The following is a 23,881-nucleotide window of genomic DNA, read 5'->3' as shown; positions in this document are numbered from 1 at the left end:
AAGAAATTTGACAACAAAGGAGAGCTATACAAGGGGTGTCCAAAAAAGCTCTGTGCACTAGAAAGCACTTCTCAGAGAAAGTATTAACTCAACAACTGCGAATCACAACTTGTTCCATGCATTTTGGATAAAGTACACGCTGGAGAGTGCTTTCAGACGTTGCCAGGAACAGGGAGTCCTGAGACAAAACGTGGACTTGATGATTAGGTAAGAAATCTTCACTGACTTCAGATTCTAACCAGGTGTGAGTCAAGTAACTCAGAAATCAGAACAAATCAAGTTTTTCATTTGAAGAAAGAATCAGGCTTGGACTCACAGGTGAAGGTGCAAAAAGAATTAAGATGTAAACTGGTTTATTTGTGCCAAGAATGAACTGCTTTCCTGATGATATATATTGTAGTATGTGGCTATACATGCCTTTGTAATAGCAAAACAATATAGCTCACAGTTCCACCAAAAATAAATAGAAGAAAAAAAACCAAAACACTAAAACCAAAGCTGAGGGGGATGCTTGAACAATTTTTAAAAAGTGTTAAAATTTAACCATTTTTTAAAATTCACGACAAGACACAAAGGAATACAAAAGTTATGCTTAAGGTATGAAAGATTATTTGAGGCACACAAGAAGGTCTCAAACTGGAAACAGTACAGAACAAGCTTCTGTATGACAGGCTTGTGTACAATAATCTGTGCTGAATACATTAAGAAGCACTAAGCCTGCACTGCAGACATATAGTGCAAATGGTAAGTCAGCAGCAAACTTAGCATGAATTCTAGTAGGTTTGCATAGGGGGGAAAAAAAAGGTTTCCAGTGAAGCAGGACTCTGACCCAGCATCAGTGGCATTACGTTTTCAACTCTTGGAGAAGCTCTGCATTTTATAAGTTCCAAAATATTTGAACTGACATTACTTGGCATTGCTTAAGTGTGTTGGGAAATTCTACAGATATTCCTAGGCACAAATACAAGAATCTAAAATCATTACTTCTCTTTAAAAGAAGCCTAGACAACTCACTAATTTGGTATACTATGGTGTGACCTACAGGCTACCCATTTGGGCTTTCAGAATATATTGCAAAGCAGTTGTTGATGCCTTCTTCCCTTGGCTAAGGGAACACATTTCCAAGATTATTGTTTTGCAAAATAGAACAAGAGTTCCTCTTCCTAATCAGTTTTTTCCAAGCACAGAAAAATTCTCAGCATAACAATTCTAGAATCATTTGACACTTACTCTTTGACATCACGAAGCTGATCAACATCCTGAGGTTTTGTGAAATCTGGATCATGTGCCAGTAAGTGAATCATATATGGTACCACATATTCAGGCAGCAAGGATAGCAATTTTTCTACAGTAACAAAAAATCATAAATAACCTCTGTATTACACACACACATGCATCACAAGAAACACTTTTTCAAAGTATTGATTTTCAAATATGGAATGTAAAATTTCAACTTGCATTTTCTTCCTGCAAATTTCAATTTTAATGAATCATTAAAAATAAATGAACGAGTTTTACTACTACAAAACTACTTGGTCTTACTTCAGGAAGAAGGTCATAAAGCCTAAAATCTCAGAAAACAAAATTTTATTTTTTGAACAACTACCACAATAACAGCATTGTATTTTAAATGTATAATTCTCAGCAATGTACAGAGAAGTATTTTATGGTTTACGATAATGCTAAACTAAGTAAATTTAAATTTGAATGTGTCTAATATAAAGATGAGGAAAGAAATTAAACTTATCCAGTGGTACTTTACAAAAGCAATTTGCCTAAGTTTTAATGATTACTCTTTCCAGTTTAGTATTTGACTGTTGTATTCTTAACAATTTTACTGAAATACTAACCGTTAGCCATAGGATTCTGCTTAATATATTCTCTTCGTATACTGATGTTTTTGAGCAAGCACTGTCTGGCGTGTGCTCTTCTCTCTTTCACAGGGTCTTTGGCACACAAAGCAAAGATTGCCATATATTCCAAAGGGAGCAGTAATTTCACAAGTGCCTTATGCAGTTTCTGGGCAAATATCTGCCTCACTTGGTAGCACTCATCCTACAGCAACATAAAACATAAGAGTGCAACCATTAAAATCTTGGTCTTAAAAAAAAAAACAACCAAAAAACAGGCATTCAAGGTGGAAATAGAAGGAGACATTTTACAAACCATCAACAGGTGCAGCACAATAAATATTTGAAGTTTCAAGAACTCGTTTGAAAGCTGCAGTAAGGAATAGAAAATAATGTAGCAGCAACAAAAGCTCAGATGTAAGGACTCTGAACTCAATTAATTAAGAGTCACTTCAATTCAAATGCAGTTACTTACGTTAATGACAAGTGCACAGAGCTGGAACTGTTCTGGGGTAATTATTTCATGGTAACAGGGTTCCTGTGCAAGCTTCATTATTGCACTACCAGCAGCTAATCGCAGTCGAGACATATCCGATTTACTACACAAAATTGAGAGAAAAAAACAAAACAAAACCACAACTCTCCACAACTATCCTTAAATTACTTACATGTCACAATTACTTCTTTTTACAAGATCAATGAGCAATTAAGGTTTTTCTCCATTAGATCAGATCACAGTTCTATAGCTTCAGATCAAGCTAAATTAACCCAACCAAATTTGTGAAAATAAGGGGCTCTGCTTTTCCCACAAAAAACTTAATTCCAGTAAAATAGTGAAATGAGAAAAGTTTCTTGTTTTCATATCACTGTCTAAATGAAAGCCACATTTTTGCCACAGATTTTCTTTCCTTCCTTCACCCTCAGAATGAAGATGAGGTGCAAAGTTACCTCACTGTTGGAGTGAAGAAGCTCCACCGAAGATCACCCAACTCCTAAGTGTGTTAAAATCTCATCACTCAATTGTTTTCAAAGATACTCCTACAGGTCTTTTACTCTCTAGAATGTCTTTTACTATCAAGATATCTACAGGGTTCTGAGTTAGATTATTAGTAAATGACAAGAAAGAGGGAGTATCAAGCATATTTTTATACTTGCCATTCCACTCCTAAAATTAAAACTCCAGTCAGATCTGTTTTCTATCATCCCATTAGCCAACATTGTGCTCACCTTAAAATTCTAAAAAAGCTCCAAAAGAATTAACATTCTTTGAAATTCTACAACAAAATTGATGGAAGCGTGAGAGGAACAAAATCTGACCTGATTCGCTTCTGTTCTGTCAAGTCTCCTTCACTGACGAGCATAGCTGATAACAACCGGAGTGTGGAGTTTGCAGATTTCGACTGGTTGTTTTTCATACCCAACAGCCAGCGTACCAAAAGTTTAATTGCTTGCACCTATCAAACACGAACAAATAAACAATGAACTTACTTCCTGAAGTTGATAAAAGGCACTAAAACATACTGCTGTCAAATTGAAATTTCCATAGACTCCTATTTATTAGAGCTGATATATTTTTAAAGGAACAGAATGAAGCAGTAAATATTTACAGAGTGAAGAAGGAAGTAGCAGTCTTTGTGACATCAGGACATTTCAACTATGGTTCAGTGTCTTCTCACAAGTGCATCTAGAGGATGCAGGATACTTGCTACATGATTAAAAATAAAAGCAACTGGATAAACATTTCTAGAAATGGCCATAATTAGATTCACGGTAAATAGCCTATAAAGATGAATGAATAAAATTCATCAAGGTCTCAATTTATTTCAATTCTGTTTACAGTCAATAAAGTCAAATTACCTTTCTTGTAAGGAAAACAAACTTTTGAATCTCTTCATTTTCTCAACATTCAGTGTAATTAATATCGGTAAGTGAAGACACCAAAATGCACAGCTTCTACTAGTTCTATAATTGTGTGTATAATCCACAAAAACTCTGAAACACTGCATATTCTAAGGAGACTAACACAAAAGTACTCAAAGAGATTTATTCTAATACTCTGCATTGCACAACTTGGAAAAAAGTAAATTTTTAATCTTAAATATACACATTATTACTAACAGCAGATCATTCACCTTTGCTAGTACTTCTGGAGAAACTTCTTCATCTGGAGACCACAATTTTCCATTTTTCTCACCTGTTGACTACAGACATTCATATAAGTTTAAGAACTGGTTCAACCCATACAGAAAATGTAGAGGTAAAAATGGAAAAAAAGTCATGGACTAAGCTTTATTTCACACAAAGATCTTTCATAATGCAGTATCACTGTACTAGCCATTTATAGAATGTTCGTTTATTGACCCATTTAGCAAAAAAACCCCCTTATTTCCCAGAGAGTTAATAACAGGCAAACAGAATAGTAAGGACTTACCAAAAAAAGAAAATCTTACCCTGTCATTCATTAGGAGATCTTTCACAATGAAATTTGCAACAACAGATTTCATTGGAGAAGCAAACTGGTCTGGAGCCAACATAGAAATATGACCCAATGAGACTAACGGAGTTATAAGTTGTTCTGGTACATCAGCATTCAAACTTCTACTAAGAGGCTGAGGAAGGAAAAAAAAAAAATTTTTTTCAAAATTCAACTACAGATAACTAAGCTAGCATGCCTAAAAATAATTTATTTTACTGCTGGATTGCTGATGAGTTTCACAGTTTTTCCATAAGAATTAATAAAGTTAGCAAATCAAAACGGATAAAGAATGTGATTTCCTAGTTAACAGAGTAACCAAAAATCTGACACGAGATAAGGGCAAAATAGATTTTATGTTCTCTTCCTAATTTAATGGTGAAACACATTCAAACCTGGGAGATATGGGAAAGACTGACTCGATTCTATTCAGGAGTTGTGAAAACCTGAATCATAACTGCAAATGGCAGAAAATAATAGCAGGTAAAAAAAACCTTGGAAACCACCAGGGACACTTCTATCAAGCGATCAGTATTTCCCTTCCAGATAACAGTCACCAGGACAATTCTGTGCTCCTGTATCACTCAGCACCCTCACATTGTATTCTGGTATTAGCGAGGGAACGTGCACTCTGACAGAAGTCCAAGCAGAGATCAAACTCTGTAAGCTTAATTCAAAGTTTTTCCACACTTCTGAATTATGCATAGGTTCAAAGACAGCCAAGATTAAGAACCTAAGATATTTTACAAGTGCAGATTAATAATGTTATTATTTAAGAGATTACAGTGAAAAGTAATAACCTCTCTGCTCTGTATAAAGTGACTTTTTGCTTTACAACTTGTCTAAGCAAGCAGTAAGTGAGCAGTAAGCTAATGTCCGAGCTTATAGTGAAGTAGTCATTCTACACTAACCTCCTCAGTGAGAAAGCGCTGTATGGGCAAAGACCTTAAAGCACAGTAATTTAATACAGTTTGAAAGTAGAGGATGTTACCTCTCATTTAGTATCTGCTAAATGTGTCCTCATGGGAATTCCAGCATATTTAGTTTATTTCCCCCTAACTTTTCCCATGTAGACAAAAAGGAGTATCTTATCTATCAGACATCAGAATATTACAAAATCGTGACTGTAAGAAACAAACATTAATAATTTACTATTGTAAAATTAATGACTTATCTCGACTACCATGCACCTGTAAGGCTTCCTAATCTCATAAATTGTTATCTGTTAATAAAATGTATGAATTAATGGTAATTACTAGTATCGATTAAGAAGAACAGAAACAAATCTTAAAAACAAAAAAGCAAGACATACCTCAAAGATCTGTGCAAGTTGCACTTCTTTATTTGAAAATATGGCATGTATACAGTGAACAGCTTGCTTTGCCTGATGAGGAGTGCCTCTTTTTGCTTTCTGATGCAAAATCGGAATTAGTGTTCTGTGAACATTAAACAAAATACTTCAAAATGCAATTTGCAATCTACAAAAAATAAAGCTCTTCACCTACACAAATCTATCCTCACAGTCCTATAAATCAAGCATTCCTTTAAAGTCTGTTCAGGAAAGATCATAATCATAAAGTGAAAAGCAGGATGGAATTGTATTTAGTAATACTTGTTGAGCATCTGACTGTACACAGTTAAGCAGAAAAAAGCCCACAGGGAAAAATCAAACATGAAAGAAAATAATGATCAAAATAAGGCTGTTTAGGAAGCCAAATATAAGGCTGGGGGAACCTGACAGGTTCAGCTAGGGTAAACTCCTGGGCTTGTTATCCAAGCTTGGAAGTGACAGAGCTGAAGAAAATTTATGAAATAACTATTAAATGTTAGTATGCTCATAGGCCTTTACTACTTTAACTTTGGTCTTTAATCACAATGTATACTCAAGTGAACAACTGCTTTGTTCTGAGCTTTTGCATTTGAGTCCCCTGAAATCCGTCTGCTGATCAGAGGCCACCGAAGGAAAGAGCAGGGCAGAAACCACTCCAGAGACCAGGTCGACGTTGCTCAGGTTTTTCGGTTCCACTCCTGAGAGAATGTTGGAAGGCAGGCCTGTTCCCTGAGAGGTCATCATCTGACACACTAACTTGTGAGGTTTACCGTGCAACTGACCCACCAACTGACACAAGAAAACAAAATTGCCTAGAAAGCATGTGACACACAAACATCTAAAAAAAATCCTGCTTTCTTGAAAGGCTTGGTAACAATACAGCATTCAGTACATGGATTATTTAGCACCCAGCCTTCACTGACACATTCTACATCATCAAAATCAGCAACAAGAGGTGGAAGAAGAGCTTGCAGGGTTGAAAGAATGAAGTCTCAAATATTTTCCTCAAAAACCACATAAAACCCAAAAACAAACAAGAGACCCCTAGAAAAATGTTAACAGTATCCTGAAGTAGGAGAATGTCTCTTCCCAAACCTGCTAAGATTCCACAAGTTGGATTAAATAAGAACCAAAATAGCAGAGAATTCAGTAAAATCTACAGTTAAAATAAGCTTCAGTGCCTAACCTAGAGTTTTCATAGTGTAAGTACATGCACATTAAAGGGCCTTTGCCAAGCACCGGTGGATCAGTTACAAACCATACCTCATCACACCCCAACTGACATAAATCTGCAAAAGGTGAAACCTGACATGTTTACATGCACCTTTACATGTTCACATCTACAAGTCTACACGTAGTCCATAGGCTCTCTTTGAGCAAGGTCAATGCTTCCATCAGACTCTAGAGTCATGTGGCAGTCGTTGCCCATGAACTGGTGCACAAACTTACTTATTTCCCATATGAGGAAGAATTTGGGCTACTGCTGGTGAACACTACTTCAAAGGACAGCAGGCAGCCTGTTTACACAAGCGGTTTTCAAAAAAACAGGTCACTTGAAACAAACTATCTTGCTGGTTATATCAAATCTTTTGTTTATGATAAAGATTTCTGCATATATGAAATCTGGAACATCTACTTGTCCTCAGACTTCTTTTTCTTTGCATCAGTGTAAACACTGACCTGGTTTTGGCTTTCAGAAGGTTAACCTGACTGGCTTGCAAACCATGCCAAGGGCTAGACCTCCATTTTGACAGTTATATTTTTAAGTTATTTCAGACTGCCCAGACTATACTTCAGCAATATCTGGCTAAGGCATGAAGCCAAAAGAAATGTCAGCAATACCAGCTCCTTTGACAGAAGATGATATACCCCAGCAATGCACAGTCTTGACTAAACTCCAGTAGGGAACTATAGACAATTGGGACTACACTGGGAACTATACTGGCAATGGGGATTTGCTGGGCTTTTCCCTCTCTTCACCCCTACAAATGTCTTAAAAGGCATCTCATATGTGAACTTGTAACATTTTTCTTTTGCCCAAAATCTGATTCAAATCCATAAGAATCGCTGAGGTTAAATCTTCAATTCACTGAGAATTTAACGTGTACGTTGGTATGCACTTTAGCGTGGTAATACCGAGATGCTATTTCAATATATGAGAACTTGAAACCTGTGCTTTATAATCTGGATTAGTTAGTTACTAACAGGCTAATTTTAAGGTTTTAGATGTTACCCATGAGGTTTTAAATAGTCTGTGAATACCTAGTAGATTATGCAGCATTAATCAGCAGTTAAAAGCATGAATTGCATAATGACGACTTATAGACAGCCAATTATTCTTTGTCAGAAATTCATGCCTGCTTTCGGATCTTTTTTCCCCAACATGTTTCATAACAGAGCTGTTAACCATCAGAGATTATATTTTCGTTCCTTACAAAGATAGAAAAATTGCGTGAAGGACAGATATAAGTAGAAATGATGCCAAGGAATTACATCTTTGCCATATTTTTGCTGTTGCTTATTTTGTTACCTGGGAAACATGCTACATGCTGTTTTTAATGTGTCTATTATAAGAAGATATTTAAAAGTACCTAACATCTTCAATAAATACACAAAAATTGCGAGAACGCAGAATTTAAGAGAGACAGAAAGGTAGTGAAGGAATACAAAGTGATGGAAGAGCAGCTGTTCACATTTACAAGACTATAAAGTAATTTTAAGGGCAACATATTGAATAAACTATTAAGAGGCAGAATTCCAGATATGGAAAGCAGCATGTAAAGAAATACACTCACGATCTTATCTGTGGCAGGTCTGTTTCTATTTTGTGACCCGTGTTTCTGAAAATCTGTATGGCTGCCTCAGCTACCTTATCATCTTCCATCCTGAGGCACTGCAGCAGAGACTCATAGGTCTCTGCAGAGTGGAACGAGGTAGGATGTGTAAAGGACAGAACCTGTAGATACACATTAAAACAAAGGTATATTTATTCACGGTAAATGAATTATCAGAAAAACAAAATTATGGCTGTTTATGAGCATTACCATCAACATAAATAGCTATTACATGCTCATATGAGATTATTACATTCAATAACTGCATTTTGGAGAAGGTGATATAGGCATTTTCAAATAAATTCATCTATGCTTTGTTCTTCAGGTCCTCCCGTCCTCCAAACATTTTATAAGATACTACATTATTTGAATATGTGAACACATTTATTAAAATGAACACTTATTCAAGAGTATTTGTTTATATTCCAATCTACTTAAGAATGTTTTTTTTTCAACTTAACTGAAATCTTAATTTCTCCAGAATCTATCGTTCCTGAGCAGAAAAGAAATCAAGAAGGTTACGATATCTACAAACAAAACATACGTTACTGTCCTCTTAATCTAAAGCTAATGAAATACAACACATTCTGTTAAATAGGAGAAACGTCAAATAAGAAACTAAGCATGCAGAGATTCAAGGCAGGACAAGAGAGAACAAAAGGTTATTCCAAAGCAAAACTATATTAAGTATAGTAAAGTTCAGATAACATAAGCTAGGGAGAACAATGAAAAGTTGCATGTATTTTGTGTGTTCCTTGGATTTATCTTATCTTGGTTTCTTTGATCAGAGTTGCCTACTTGTGTAAGTATCAATGTGTGAAATAACATTCTCAGAGATATCCACGTCACAGCAACAAAATCTTCAACCTTGGCAGATTTCTCTTCTGAGCTACATTAGCAAACAGACACCACTTCCTTGCATACTTCTGTATAACTATTTCTACCATGGTTGCCATTGCCAAATTTGGTGTGATATGTCTCCATAAACTCCACCTTGTTCATTCACACTTCTGAAAAGTCTCACTTTAATTATGTAACCTTCCCCTCCATTCCCCCCTATATTTTATACTGCCCTTTGTAACATATTGAAAATAAAGTCTCATTAGTGAGCTGCCAAATCCACCACAGATGTTTTCCAGATACTTCAAATCCTTCTTTTTCCCCCAGCCATTTCTCATCACCACTGAGAACACAAGTTCCACCATCCCCCCTTTTTTTCTCTACATAACTTGGCTCTTGAGTTTATTGCCTGCTTTCCTTCCAGCATTGTACAGGCCCCAAAGAACGTGCCTCTCCTAATTTCCCAATTCCTCTTCCTCTCACTTTACCTCTGCACCTTCTCCTGTATGACTTCCCTAAGCAGAAACCAATTTCTGCTTTAATGTGCATATTTCAACTCTTGGCACCCTTTTCAAAACATACTGCTTCCAAAAAACAATCTCTTTCATTCTTCTTTTCTCAAGTGAGTATTAATAACCAAACACTTTCATACATTAAAAAAGTAATTATCTAAATAATAACTATTAAAACCATGCTAACATTAATTCATTAGTCATACCACTTTTGTCCCTTCCATTACAAACTCTAGTTGCATTAATGTAGATTACCTTGAGAAGTTCAAGTCCTGCACGAATAGCAGTATCAGGACTTACACCCTCCTCTTCATCATCAGCTGTCCCCTCTATGGATTTATTCATTAGTTTTACTAGTGCACTGAAACAAGAAATACAAAAAGAAAAAAGCAAATGAATGTGACAATGTACAATGTTAAAGGCTGGAGATATCAGCAAGATTACTTGTTTTTGACAATAAATAAAGGGAAGGCAATAGTCCATTGGGGGGGAGGTGTTGTGGTGTTTGGGGTTTGTTTTTAGTTTTTGTTGTTTGTTGTTGTTTTTTTTTTTTAATCAAGCTATTCCATTATTCCTTTTCCTTCTGACTTAGCTTTCTGCAAAATTAATTCTTTAGGAAAAAAAAAACCCACCAAAAAACCCCCACCATGTTGGCAGCATTCAGATCAACACATACTTGCATGAGTTTCAGAATGTAATTAGGTTGCCAGACAAGTCTCAAAAGAAATCCAAACATTCTCTTACACAATCCCACAAAAGCTAATTAATTCAACTGCTATATGGAAGACTGTGTTGCAGTTAACTGTGTGAAAATTATGATCATCATTTTCACCTTAAGCCCCACAAATAGCAGTTTCACTGGGAACAACTACTATATTTTTAAAATCATTTGCAGACATCAAAGACGTAGAAGAAAGAAATAAAAAAATCAAATTGCATTCTCTAGGCTGCTGGAAATGAAGACATCTACATAAAATGTTTTTTTAAAAAAAGCATATTTACTGCTAGGACAGACTAATCTAAATCCCAAAAACTTTTTTTTTTTTTTCATTTAAATCATCTTTATAATCATTCATGAGTTACTATGATCTTTCAAACTTACCTAATGGCTTCTGAGTCAATATGTACAGGGGCAATTCTTTCCAAAAGAAACTTGACCATTTCCAGAAAAGGATTTGTTGGCTGCTTAGGATTTGCAAGTTTCCGGGCTATCTCTCTCTACAAGAATGTTAGATACAAACAAGAATTATATTCATTTTACTTACTACTTAAGCATGTTGAATAAGCTAAATATAGCCACTTCTTTTAAGCCACAGAGATTGTCTATCTAATCAGTGAAACTTATTTTAAGGGGGGCTGTTGTTATCTCCAAATCTTTCTTTATCACATTATATTGAAAGCAGACATACTTTACCAAACTATTTAAATGTAAGATGCATTTAGGTTTCTAGTGAGAGTTCTTCAGTTTCTTAAGGAATTGCAGGCCAGATCCAAAACAGTATCGAGGGAGAGCTAAGTGCAATGTAAAGGGAATTTAAACATCTATGTTGACAAGAGTAACCAATAAATCTGTAGGTAACCCTGTTTTATGTGTGAGATTTCATAAGCAACAACGAAAAAACTGTACTAAAAGCTACGCTACTGCAGATGTGCAGAAGCACTACACTACCTTGGCTACAATAAATGTTCAGACCCTACATACTTGCCTATGAATGTTTTGTATCCAAAAATCTGTTTTTCCCCCTCTGAATGCCCAAATGTCAAGAACATTAAATTCAGCTGCAAACCCAGCAGAAGACGGATAAGAAGATATTTTTTGTTTTGAACAGAAGTCTAAAAATCTCTCAAAGAAATGACTTCTTGACCTTCTTTCTCCTAAAGGGTTGGATGCTGCAGACCTTACAAACTAGGAAAGTGGTCTAATTGTTATGCTAAAATATCTTCAGGAAGTGGGAAGAAACCTTCCTCTTGAAATTGCATCACTGCATTCCCAAAGTGCAAAATTTACTAGTTTAGAAGGAGACATACTCTTTTCCCTTCCCTGGACAATTTCAGAACCATTAGACAAAACCCAAGAAGCCTATGTTTGTTTGTTGATGTTCCCTATTGTGATATCTGTCATCGAAATCACTTACTGTATTTTGGGACCATAATGAAAAAAAAATCTGTGATTGTTGGCACAATCTGTAAATCTCTGGAAAAGTCCAATTTAATATTAAGGTGTGTATTTTCATCAAAGAGGTTAAATAGATGAGAGAGAAAGACTGATCTCAAAATAATGTTCTAGGAAGAAAACCAAATGAATAATATGCAGATGGTATAATATTTGTCTTGCTGGTACTCAGAACAAGTTTCATCAGTGTCAGAAGACAGTTTAGGAACCTTACCATAAAAGAGACACTTGAAATAAAATATATATATAAAAAAAAATTAAACTGGTCTTTTAGTCTTTGTGCTTGATGCTCATAATCCCAGGCAGGAATGAAGCTAATGTTTTCTTAGGAAGCAAGATGATGATCATAAATTATATTTTCCATAATCTCTACAGGTTAACCAAAAAGTATTTTATGAAAATCGGAAATATATAGAATCATGTTAAGGTACCAAAAGAGACCATTAACTCCAAATAACTGTTTTAAGCACAAATATTTAAGGTATAAAAGTTTGTTTTTCCATTTCCTTACCACACAGACATCTGCCTGTTTACAAGAACATGTAGGGCTAATTAACAGTTCAAGCTGGGACCGAAGTTTCTCATCGTCACCCAGAACCTGATTGAATTTCTTCACAAAATCTTGTGCTTTTCCAGGATCTGGAAGGTTTTCTGTATGATTAAACACAATTTAACATAAGATAAATTTGCCACTTCAGTATGCCAAGATTCACAGAAATACAATTTCCAGGAATGCTGTAATAACAGTTTATACTTACTTGCTATGGTCATCAGCTTTCCAAACATGGCAGCACTGTTTGCTTCTGACTGAGGACAACAGCAAAAACAAACAAATCAGCAATATCTTCTTTATAAAATATACCTTTAAACTGATCTGTTTGTTCTTCTGCAGCACTTCATTCTACTCTGGAATCTGACATTTTATGTTTTTGTTTTAAGAGCAAACACTAGAATAGTATAACAGTATCATTAGCAGCTACTACACACAGAAAAACGGGAAAAAGCTTCTTGCAATATCAGAGAACTGCAAAAATGCACGAATTCACATAACAGATCAAAAATCAATTGTTGGAAAAAGACCTCAACCCCCCCCCAACAAACAATTCCCCCAAGCCCACCTCCACACCAAAGCCCCAAAGCAATGCCCTTCTATTTAAAGTTTCTGCTAGTTTGAAGATACTTATAAGTAAAATTCCAGTATAAATACTTTAAAACTTGTTTTCAAACAAACAAATCATTGCTTTAACTTACAACATATTCCACTCTCAAAATATGTTATAAAATGAGAAACAAAAAAAGTATGTCAAAAGCAAACAAAAAAAACTTTGAAAAAAATTTTAACTTTTTCCAAAGTTATTGACCAGTAATATAAAATAATGGTAAACATAAGGAGCCCATATACCTTTAAGCATTACTGAAAGTAACTTTACTTAATGAGAATGGAACATTGTCTATATATGTAAATCAACAAAATAATAAAGTCACACTGAACAAATAAAATAGTATTAAAAACCCCTAGTAAATTAGTCTAACAGGTCCATTAGATAAAGTATTAATATTTTCAAAACCGTACAGTGGGCTGCTTATGCAAGTCTAGTAATTCTCGTACGTGACTCCTCAGCATGTTCTGGCACTTCCACATCTCATTCAGTGCTCTGCAAAAGTACAAAACCAGAGAAGAAAAGCTTACCAATTTGTTCATGACAAGAACATGCTGGATGTATTAGTAAACAAGATTGATTGTTTATTTATTTATCTTACAAGCGCAACATCTGCTAGGTACAATCAAAACATACCAAGTATTAAAAATAACCATTCCAAACAAGGTGGAATTTTCTGTTTTTACAGAACATCTCCTCTCTTATTATTCTACTTGGAACAGTTTCACATATGCAGGACAGCCACAGTATGTCTTACAACTGCCCAAATTACCTTGAAGATAACATTTTCAACATAAAAACCAGGCCACTATCAACTGGAATTCAGTTATGTATCTTCATCATGGACACTAATATAGAGCATATCTAGAAGTCATTACTTGTGCATTTTTAACTCTGCATTGTTTTCATTGAATGAAAACTAATGGGTAAAACCACTTTTCTCAAATGTCAAGGTATCTTTTTTTTTAAAGGACACGTCGAGTTTGTATGTAAAAGAGAAATGTTTTGAAATACTACTTGCAAATAATGCTAAGCATCAATTACTAATACTTTTATTTAAATCCTGATAATACAAGTAAGATTATATAGATGTTGGAAAAGCCTGAGAAAGCAAGTATTTGCTGAATACAAACTATACTCACTTGACAGCATTTGGATCCAAGCTAGCATACAAATAGTACAAGCACTTCATTCGCTCTTCCGTTTCCAAATTGTGTGGAACGAGATACTGAGCAAAGATTTTCTCTACCAGTAATCTGCAGGAAAAGAAGAGATAAAAACTGTACATTCCAAAAAGTGGTGATACCTTTCAGACAAGCTGAAAGAACAAGAAATATTGGAAGTCATTGAAACTAGATTTTTCAACAGAGAAGAAAAAAAAGTAATGGTCTTTTTCTCATCTCTAAAGATCCCTCCCGCTGTTCATAGAAAGATTAGCAAGAACTGCTTCTTGAGAGCTTTTCCATGTTCTTTCATTTTCACCTCTAAGAGGGAGTAATTGCTTTATTTGTCACCATCCAAATTCTCCTTTTTCTTTAGGCTCTGACAATGTCCCTTTGTTCACTCTCATACATAACAGAAAGGGATACAGACAGTAAAAAGCCCAAATAAAGGAGAAAAGGAGAAAGAACACAAGAATCTTTCTCAAAGGAGAGGAAAAGTAAAAATGTGAAGTATCCTTGAGGGAAAGGTTAAGTATTTAACTGTAGTATTTGAAAAAAACCAAAACATTTGAAACTACTCATTATTCTAATATAGAAGCCAAAAATCAGCATTAAGAAGGTGGAGACAAAGGAACACCAAAACATATACAACTAAAGGAGCAAAAGGGAAACTAAGTGAGAGCAAACCAAACCAACAAAAACATTCTCCAATTATCTTTTTTTTTAAAACAATAATACATATTTAAGGTTTTACATAAAATACAAAACTTGAACTACAAAATATGACTGTACAGTTCATCTAATTATACCTCCCCAAATGAAAGAACATTCAGACATTAATTTAATCCATAGGAATGAGAGCTGTGCACAATGTGCAGCTATACAGTTTGATATTTATGGACAAATATTTTGTGTGTTTGAATTTACCAACTTTTTCACTATGATGCCTAGTAAGTACTCTGGGAGTGCCTTGTACAAAGAGCATAGAAGGCAGCACAGGTCAAACACACCTTCTTTCTGCTCAAAGAAAATTCCAAGAGGCATGATGGCAAGGCAGAGGAATAAAAGGATGATCATGACTATGGATACAACTATCTCAAGGCACCCCGTTAATATTGAAGAAAAGTTGGCTTTCTCCCTTTAAATGTACATTTTACTACTGATAACTCCAAGAACTAAATTACTTGGGGAACAGGATCTTCAGATCTCAGGAGACTCAACTCTGTTTAACGTACTAGGAGATTGGAGGCATCAGAGTTATCTTACTAATTTAAGAACATTGCTCTAGCCCATGTCTCTAAAGATACATGTTCTAAGAAAAGCTGTCAATACAAATGGTGAGACTGTATCATGCCTTCCCTGGTCCATGTCGGTTAGGGTAAAGATTTACAAATAGGGAATTCCTCTGGGACACACTTTTCTTCTGTGAAGGACGTCACTGGCTAGCATATCAAGAGTGGGTAACAGGGCAGTGTTTAAGATGTGGTTATTTTACTCCATTCCCTGTGCATTTGCTGTAAAACAAAGAAGCTCAGAGCACACAGCTGATAAGCAGCTCTTACGGCTGGAAGTTCTCAGTCTTGAGTAGACATGCACATCATGTCAAGTAACATCAAAAACATTATCAAGTGACTGAGTTAAGGATGTGTGGAGAAAATTTGTTCTATCCCACTTCATGCCTGAATACTGTGATACTGCGCTATTATCTTTTGAAGGAACTAGTGTTATCCCATGCACACAAGGGAAAATACTCCAAGGCTCAGATAGCTGTTCACCGTTACTCCCTCATTATGGAAGGAAAACAGATCAGAGTTGGCTAATTTTGACCTATGTTTGTGTGTTTAAAGGATTGGATGGACTCTGTCTTAAATGATCATAGCATTCTACAGCTCTTCAGGTGCTAAATGTACGAACTTTCTAATTCTGACAATGATAACATTGAAATGCATTTATTCCTCCACTCTGAGATGGGGAAAACAACCCAATGGTGTGACTGAGAAAGAACTTCATTATCAGCCTTAAAAACTAGTAGAACTTGGATTAAAATTCAGGGTAACAAACCGAACTAGAGGAACACTGAAAATCAAACCACCAGTCTTTCACTGTGGATACCCAGAAAACGAACAGCATACAATCCATGCCTATTCATGCAAAGACCAGTTTCAATGGCTTTAATCAGCCTTTCAGAAGAAATCACGTCAGAGAAAGAAACTCAGCTTTGATGACACAGTCTTTCCTTAAAATTCCTTGCCTTGTTTCCCTGACAGTGTTCTGCATTTCCCGTGAGCACGAATATTTAAAACATCTGCCCATTCACTATGGAACTTTGATTCATTCCCTACTCACTATCAAACCTGTGTACTGACAGTGAGACGTGAACATGCTAGAAAAAACATGAACGAACCTCTCAATGGAAATTAAAGCATATTTGATGCATATACATATGCAGAATTAGCTTTATATAAACTATGCTGAGATTTCCTAATTTTCTGCTATTTGATACTTCTACCTCAGCAGACTTCCAGTGTAATTTCTGTGTGTACAGTCTCATAACCATATCTTTCTTTCTAAAAAAAAAAAAAAAAAAAAAAAAAGGCAGCAACTAATCAAATATGTAACTCTGGCCCACTTATGATCAGCCAGATGAACAAAGTGAGAGCCTTCACCACTGCAGCGGTAAGAATCCACTATCATAATTGACAACTGAAGACGACTATTAGCCCATCCAGACTAGTCACTAAGATCACGAAACATACTGAGGTAGCAGACTGTATAAGCAAGATGCTAAGAAACACTATAAAGAAATGGCTGATTTCCGAGTCTGTTGTATTAAAAATCTAGGCTGAAATTCTATCTTTGTGTGATCTCACAGTTTGGCTTTCCTTATGAAAGACAAAGAATTAATAGTGAGAGTTGAAAACTATCTTCCTTAGCCAAAACACTTTTCTCTAAGCCAAAATGGTATTTCAAAAATTAAAGGGACTGAGTGACAAACAGGGAAGACTAGACAACAGTAGAAGCACCTCTCATATTTCTTCAGCTTTTGTTCTACCTAAAAGGTCCATTTCTATGTAGCATACCAAAAGGAGATGTCTGTGCACATACTGTGGTGTGCACATGCACGATGTTCACAGATGATGGATTTTAACGTGCTAGCCCCTGGAAAGTAGTAAGGCAAACGAAAACTGGGTATAGTAAATGCACAGTTTGGCAATTTTTTTTTCTACACAGTAGTTAGTTAATGACAATCTATCATCATCACCGATCTAGTTCCATCAGTAAACAGAATGAATACATGAACAGATAATGCAACCATCCTGAATATCTTAGTACATGTCTTAGTGGTTATTAATTAAATATATCGTACTTAAAACCACAAATACAGAATGTGATATAACAGTTTTCTCAGGATAAGCACATATTTTCAGAGTATCTCTTATCACTATACAATTAAAATTAGGAAGGCTTAGGTTGACTCACTTGTCATCAATGCTATTTTGATAATATATGTGCAAAAGTTTATCCTTTATCCAGCTCACTTTCTCTGCAGCATCTTTTCCAGCCTCGGCATGAAGACAATACTTCTTGTACAGCTGGGCAAGACCCATCATGGCTTCTTTTCTTACTCGCCACTTGAGGGGGAAGAAATGAAAAGGAGGTGGGAAGTGGTTTTGGTAAATAAACAACAAACACATACAAAATACAGTAAGGATGTAGAAGCGTGAAAGACAAAACAGCCACATTCTGACCTCCTACATTTAGACACTTCAAACGCTGAAAAATGCTGTTTAGAGCCTCTAAATGAGAATTTGTAAAGCCTACATAAGGGGTTTCTTCCCTGTACTATGCAGATTAAGTATTACCTGTACAGAGGAATCCAGTACTCCTCTGTGCTGAGCAAAGAAAATCTAGGAGGTAGTCAGTATGAAAAAGTTAAGTACAGCTTAATGCATATGCCCAAATAAGTGCCTTCTTGAGCCAGGATTTGGAAGACTTGTCTATTCAGAGACAGGCACCAATCAGAGGTGGCAGCCTTCTTTCGCCCCACAGCCTTACACTGTCTTACAGCACACTTGTCTAGAAATAGGAGATCCAGAGCTTAGGCCTAGCTAAACTTTCTAGGGCTTGAACTCTTAGGCCACTTTCCAGGACAGTGGGAGAGGCCGTTTTTGCTGAAGCCTCGAAGTAATCACTGTAAGACTCCAGGGATCCAGGAAAAAGCCAGACTGCAACATTCACGGATGGAGTTCCTGGGTTCTCATCCTTGCTTTTTGTGGTCACTACTTTATCCCCTCATGTAAACAGGAAATGTCCCATTATTAAACACTTTAACAGACAAGATCCGTAAGCTCTCCTACGCTGACTTTTGGAAGGAATCACACCAGAACAGACTGAGGATTAATTTAGAGAGACTAGTGTCTCCCACTGAATGATTTACACAGAAAGCCTCAGAAGAAACTTGTTTTCCCTCACCATTTAAAAGAAATGCATGAAATTCAGACAGAGAGAATTTCTTCCAGACCACACTAGATACCAATTTTGGCCTTGAACTCCAAGGACTAACAATGCTCAAATCATTTCACCCTATCAAGCATAAATGTAGATACTATTATTCACGCTGTGCATAACTTCTTCAATCTTGTTAAACTGAGGGCTTGTTTTAATAACAAGTGAGATACTGCACATTTAATTTCTTAATAGTTTTACTGACTGACTTCCTTTTCTTGAATGACAAAGAAAAGAAAAACCTTGAAGATAATATGGATTATGTCAGCACAACAGCCTTTGACATCACTAGCTGTTGGACTAAGTTATATCAAGAAGAAAGCGGAAAAAACAGAATTGTATTTTGTTACATATTTCTTAAACATTAAAACCACAAGTAATGGGTCAAGATGGTAATGACTTTGACAGTATGTAGTATAATACTTTGTTTTCACAAAAGAGAAAAAATCTAGATATAAATAGACGTTATTGTTTAACTTCTCTGCAGGAATTTATTAACACCCATTGCGATCTAAAGCACATTTTAAAGAAAATAAGGGCCTGAAAAAGAAACATTTTCAGAAAAGTATTAATATTTTGCTGCATTCAGATATACCCTTCCAGTGCAAGTGATAGCTTCACCAGATCTCCTACATGAGACAGGAAGGACAGCAAAACTATTGTCAGAAGACAACGGAGAAGGATTGCAAGAAACGATTCTAGAAAATTTAAGCCTAAAATGAAAGCAGAGTACTTCACAAGGGGTTATAAGGAAAGGAAATTTGGATTGTCAATAGATTTCTGATCATTGAAATTGCTGTAGAGACTAGAAGTCAGAGCACGCAGAAAGGCAGTTTCAGGCAGAAGATGGGAGGCACTGGACAGAATCCCTTAGAGAATGCTTTGAGACACCATGGAAGCAAGTCACTACAGGAGATAAAGCATGCCACAGAGGGGGGGAGACGGGGGGTGGGGGTGGGGGGGGAGAGTAAGGTGCTACTGAGAATTAAAGCTGAAACAGCATACAGTAGGGTAAAATATGAAGGCAAATGAAAATAAAGGGGAATGTAATAATCAATTTCAAAGGGAGCAGATCAATAAACACAGCTAATGGAAGTACTACCCTGATTTAATTAACAAAAGAATTTTGACAGTCTTAGCTTCCTTAGTTAACCAGCATAAACTCCTTCGCTGAAGACTGCTGGGCTGAGTGGAAAAAAAACCGTTATTGAAAGTTCAAGACAATCCCTTACCTGTTGGAATAGCTAACCTATTCCTTCTATAGAGTTAAGAATGTTAAAATCTTTAAATCTTTCTCCTTCATCTGGAAAAAGCCACAATGGTTTTTAGTACACACAGAGAAGGAAGAGTTAAAACTAACACATGCAGAAAAATGCATAAAGAGAAATAGAAAATGGGAGTCTGTTCCTATGGCTCCTCATTCTATAGCTTCTGACTTTAAGCTGATGATGTGAAAGTCTGTTCTCACAAAGGGACTAAGTCTCTAGACCACAAAGGCTGCTGGGAGAAATGGGAACAGAAGTCAGCTGTCAAAACTCTCCTCTAACTTTTCAAGTTCTTAAGGTTACTCCATTATAAAGGAAAAGTACCTGAACCATTTTTAGAAGCTTTAATTTTTTTTATTTTTTTTTTTTAAATGTCTCCTGAAACTAATTATTCTGAAAAGTGAATACACTGGAAAGACCCTAGAGACAGCACTCCAATGGAAAATTCCTCAGAACAATTCTTACCAAAGACTGGATTCCAGTTTTTGGGAAGCATCTGTTCCCAGAGTTACTTTTCCAACTGGACCAACAAAAATGGATTTGAAAACTATAGGGGAGGTGTGGTTGCTTGGGGTGTTTTTTGTTGTTTTTTAATAGCTGTAATCATTGTGCCAATGCCCATACAGACCGAGTTAGCTACGGACATTTTTTTAAAAAACGAAGTACTGTCTTTTAGCCAAAACTTTTTACTCTAAAAAAGTCATTAGGCTATTTTTACTAATACTGTGCCAATTAGAATATGGTCAGGAGAAAAAAACAGATCACATAAATGGCGTAACAGTTAGGATGGTTTAAATTTAAAGTTTTCAAGATTCCACATTGTTTTATAAAGAAAAAAGGTAGAACTGAAATGAGAGATTAGTGTGTTTAAACAATCAGCATTCTACTTCAGCCTGTTGAACAAGTGTTCTTTCTATTGTAATATCTATACTCATTTGATAGATGATTGCAGGCCCAAAAAGAATTAGATGAAGTCAAATTGAAGAATGATCACTTAGGAGTTTGCAGTAGATTTGTCCAACAGAAACCTGGCTACAAGGGGTAAATACAGTCCGCAGAAGATAATTGAGTTCTTTAAAGCAAAAGAATAATTAAAATAGGTATAATGCACTATGTCTGAAACTGAAAAAATCCTACATAGAAAATATAAAGACAGTCATACGGACATATCAATGCCCCTCTCCCAAACTGGAGAAAAATCCTTAAAAAAAAATGCTGAAAGTTTACAAGTCCTTGATATTCACTTTATAACACTAATTATATTTACAAAGACATGCTGTATTGTTAAGGTCTACTTCAAATGCTAAGTATTTGTTGTAGTCATTTCTAGTCAATCCTCAATTTTCATTTCTCCTCAGGATGTATTTTCATTAACGCTCTCTCCAGATTTTTATAAGAGAAACATCATCTAGAGTTGAAGGTATTCTTCACTGATGAGTGCCTGAAAAGGCACCTAACCTTGAAATGTAAAATATCATCAAACCTATGACTGGTTTGAAATCACCAAGCCAAAGATATTAGGAACATTAAGTACCACCACACTGGGTTTAAGGCTATGTGAACTGAAAATCCCTAGCTCTGCAGAAATTAGTATTACAGCTGTGCAACTGACTGCCTTTTACTGATGGCGACATGCTAAAGGAGAACAGAGACACTATGTAGAAGACACAGTAACAATCATCCCATTCTGACTAGGTGGAAGTCCCAGTGGGAAGCGGTGGTTACACTAAAAGTTTTCAGATCTGATAAATGACTTTTTGGACATGTTTGTTTAATGGCTGAAAAAGGAGGAAGGTGGTCTTAATCACTCCTGAGAAATGTGCAAGGTCAAGCTGCAGGTACAACTAGTTGAAGAGCTGCTTTATAATAGTGAACATACTCAAAATCAGTATTTCTCTTTGTGCAAAGACGACATCCTTTTCTCAAAATCCATTACAGTAACATTCTCAATTTAAAAAGGGGAACATAAAAAAGAGAAAGTTATTTTAAAAGAATTAAAGTAACTAGCTAGAATGACACAGGTTATAGAAAGGATGCCCCTATCAAAAAGGAACAACAACAACAACAAAAAAATCAACATTGCTACACAGCACAGTGGAGTCTGCTATTAAAACATCATCCTCCAAAGACCACAGAGCCACATCTGAAAGTGTAAACAGGAAAGAGTATAAGCTCTGGCAAGTTGAAGGTAAATCTTTGATGAAGCATGGCAAAAGCTTCAGAACCAAACTATTAAAAGCATACTAATTAAACATCGTCACCAAAGCTTCCAGAAGCAGGAAGCCTTCCAGACCCTTGTGTAGGGCTGAAAGACAAACAAGACTTATTCCAGGAGAGAGGTCTGAAGAGGTTTCTTAAGGTGTCATTAGAAGACATTTTAAAACTAATCAAACGAGCAGTAACAAAATCATTAAAACCAGGTGGTATTCCATCCATGACTTCTACAGGAATTTAGAAATGATACACCAAATATTAACTATTCTGTTATTGCAATCTGTCAATGAACAGATTGAACATGGTAAATGTGAAAGAAACCAAAGGGTCCCAAGAGGAACAGAGTGCCACTCACCAGAACATCTGATTTTGAATGGGCAAACAGGTTGAAACAAAACAGTAACAACAACAAAGAGTAGACATTGTTGAAAAATGAAGTTATGGGAATTAGTCATTTCACTTTACATAATGGGAAGTTTTGTCTAAGAAAAAATAAATTTTAGCAGGCCCACAAGTATTTCAGTAAAATGCATTAGGATCCCCAAAAACTTCCAACAAAGTCTCACAACAGAGGATCTTAAAATAAAAATCCTGTTGTGAATTAATTATTAACTAAAACATAGGAGACAATGGGTGGAAATAAATGACTGGTTTCACAATGAAGGGAACAAAGGGAACTTATTGATGGAGTCAGAAGGGAATCTGTGACACTTAACATCTGAAAAATTATTAGAAGATGAACTGAACAGCGTGTATAAAATCTACTGAGGTAGTCAGATCTAACATTATAATGAAGAACTACAGAAAAATGTCACGCTACTGAGTTGTTACAATATGAAATGAAAGAAATTCAGATTAAGGTCAGGTTTTCCCACCTGCATTAACTCTGCATGTATAGTATTAGGCAATGTATCATCCAAAATTATTCAGGAAAGATACTGAAGTCAACATGGATGTTTTCCAAAATTGTCAGCTCAGTGCTCAGAAATAGAGTAAAAGACAAACAGAATGTTAAAGAGTAAAAAAAAAAAAAAAAAAAAAAAAAAATTTATCATAAAGTATGTACACAGCACGGTGCACACCTTGAATGCCATGGCTGAGTCTGGTCACCTTGGTTCCAACAGGTTATAGAATAACCAGACAAGAATGATCAGAAGTATGCAATAATCAATTTGTGTGGAAGTTAATCAGGTGATTCTTTAGCTTGGAAAGCAAAGGAGTGGAGATATGGTATACATATTTATTCATCATAAGTGGGTCAAAGAATATTTATTATTTTACACAATGCAAGAACAACGAGATACCCAGTGAAATTATCAGACAAGTTTAAAACAAATAAGTGAAGTTACTTTTTCCACACATGCATTAAACTTCAACTTACTGATGCAGATGCCATGGATGCTTATAAAGTACAAATAAGTTCAAGAAAGAGCTTGATAAATTCATGGAATAAAGTTCCATTGAAAGCTATGATGAACATGATCAAGCAGTTTTAAGAAATCCTTAAATCACAAATTGCTGGAAGCCAAAACTGACCACTATGAGAATTATACTGAGCTAT

At 35.7% G+C, this 23,881-nt stretch overlaps 1 protein-coding gene across 1 annotated transcript in view; it reads right to left on the bottom strand.

Annotated features, from left to right (window-relative positions):
• The window catches only part of PDS5A (PDS5 cohesin associated factor A), an 86,671-nt gene that overhangs the window by 17,542 nt on the left and 45,248 nt on the right, over positions 1-23,881 (bottom strand). The window contains exons 11-25 of the mRNA XM_019472306.1: positions 17,816-17,967; positions 14,315-14,428; positions 13,586-13,667; positions 12,771-12,819; positions 12,524-12,663; positions 10,942-11,057; positions 10,095-10,200; positions 8,449-8,609; positions 5,636-5,759; positions 4,301-4,459; positions 3,983-4,051; positions 3,168-3,304; positions 2,326-2,449; positions 1,851-2,055; positions 1,231-1,345 (exon numbers count right to left, since the gene is read on the bottom strand). Coding sequence (XP_019327851.1) covers positions 1,231-1,345; positions 1,851-2,055; positions 2,326-2,449; positions 3,168-3,304; positions 3,983-4,051; positions 4,301-4,459; positions 5,636-5,759; positions 8,449-8,609; positions 10,095-10,200; positions 10,942-11,057; positions 12,524-12,663; positions 12,771-12,819; positions 13,586-13,667; positions 14,315-14,428; positions 17,816-17,967 — 1,853 coding nt within the window. The remainder of the gene's footprint in view (positions 1-1,230; positions 1,346-1,850; positions 2,056-2,325; positions 2,450-3,167; positions 3,305-3,982; positions 4,052-4,300; positions 4,460-5,635; positions 5,760-8,448; positions 8,610-10,094; positions 10,201-10,941; positions 11,058-12,523; positions 12,664-12,770; positions 12,820-13,585; positions 13,668-14,314; positions 14,429-17,815; positions 17,968-23,881) is intronic.

The sequence above is a fragment of the Aptenodytes forsteri genome, unplaced genomic scaffold (genome assembly GCF_000699145.1).
Source record: "Aptenodytes forsteri isolate BGI_AS27 unplaced genomic scaffold, ASM69914v1 Scaffold35, whole genome shotgun sequence".
Lineage (NCBI taxonomy): Eukaryota > Metazoa > Chordata > Aves > Sphenisciformes > Spheniscidae > Aptenodytes > Aptenodytes forsteri.
The sequence above is the reverse complement of the archived record's forward strand: the minus strand, read 5'-3'. Positions and strand labels throughout refer to the sequence as shown.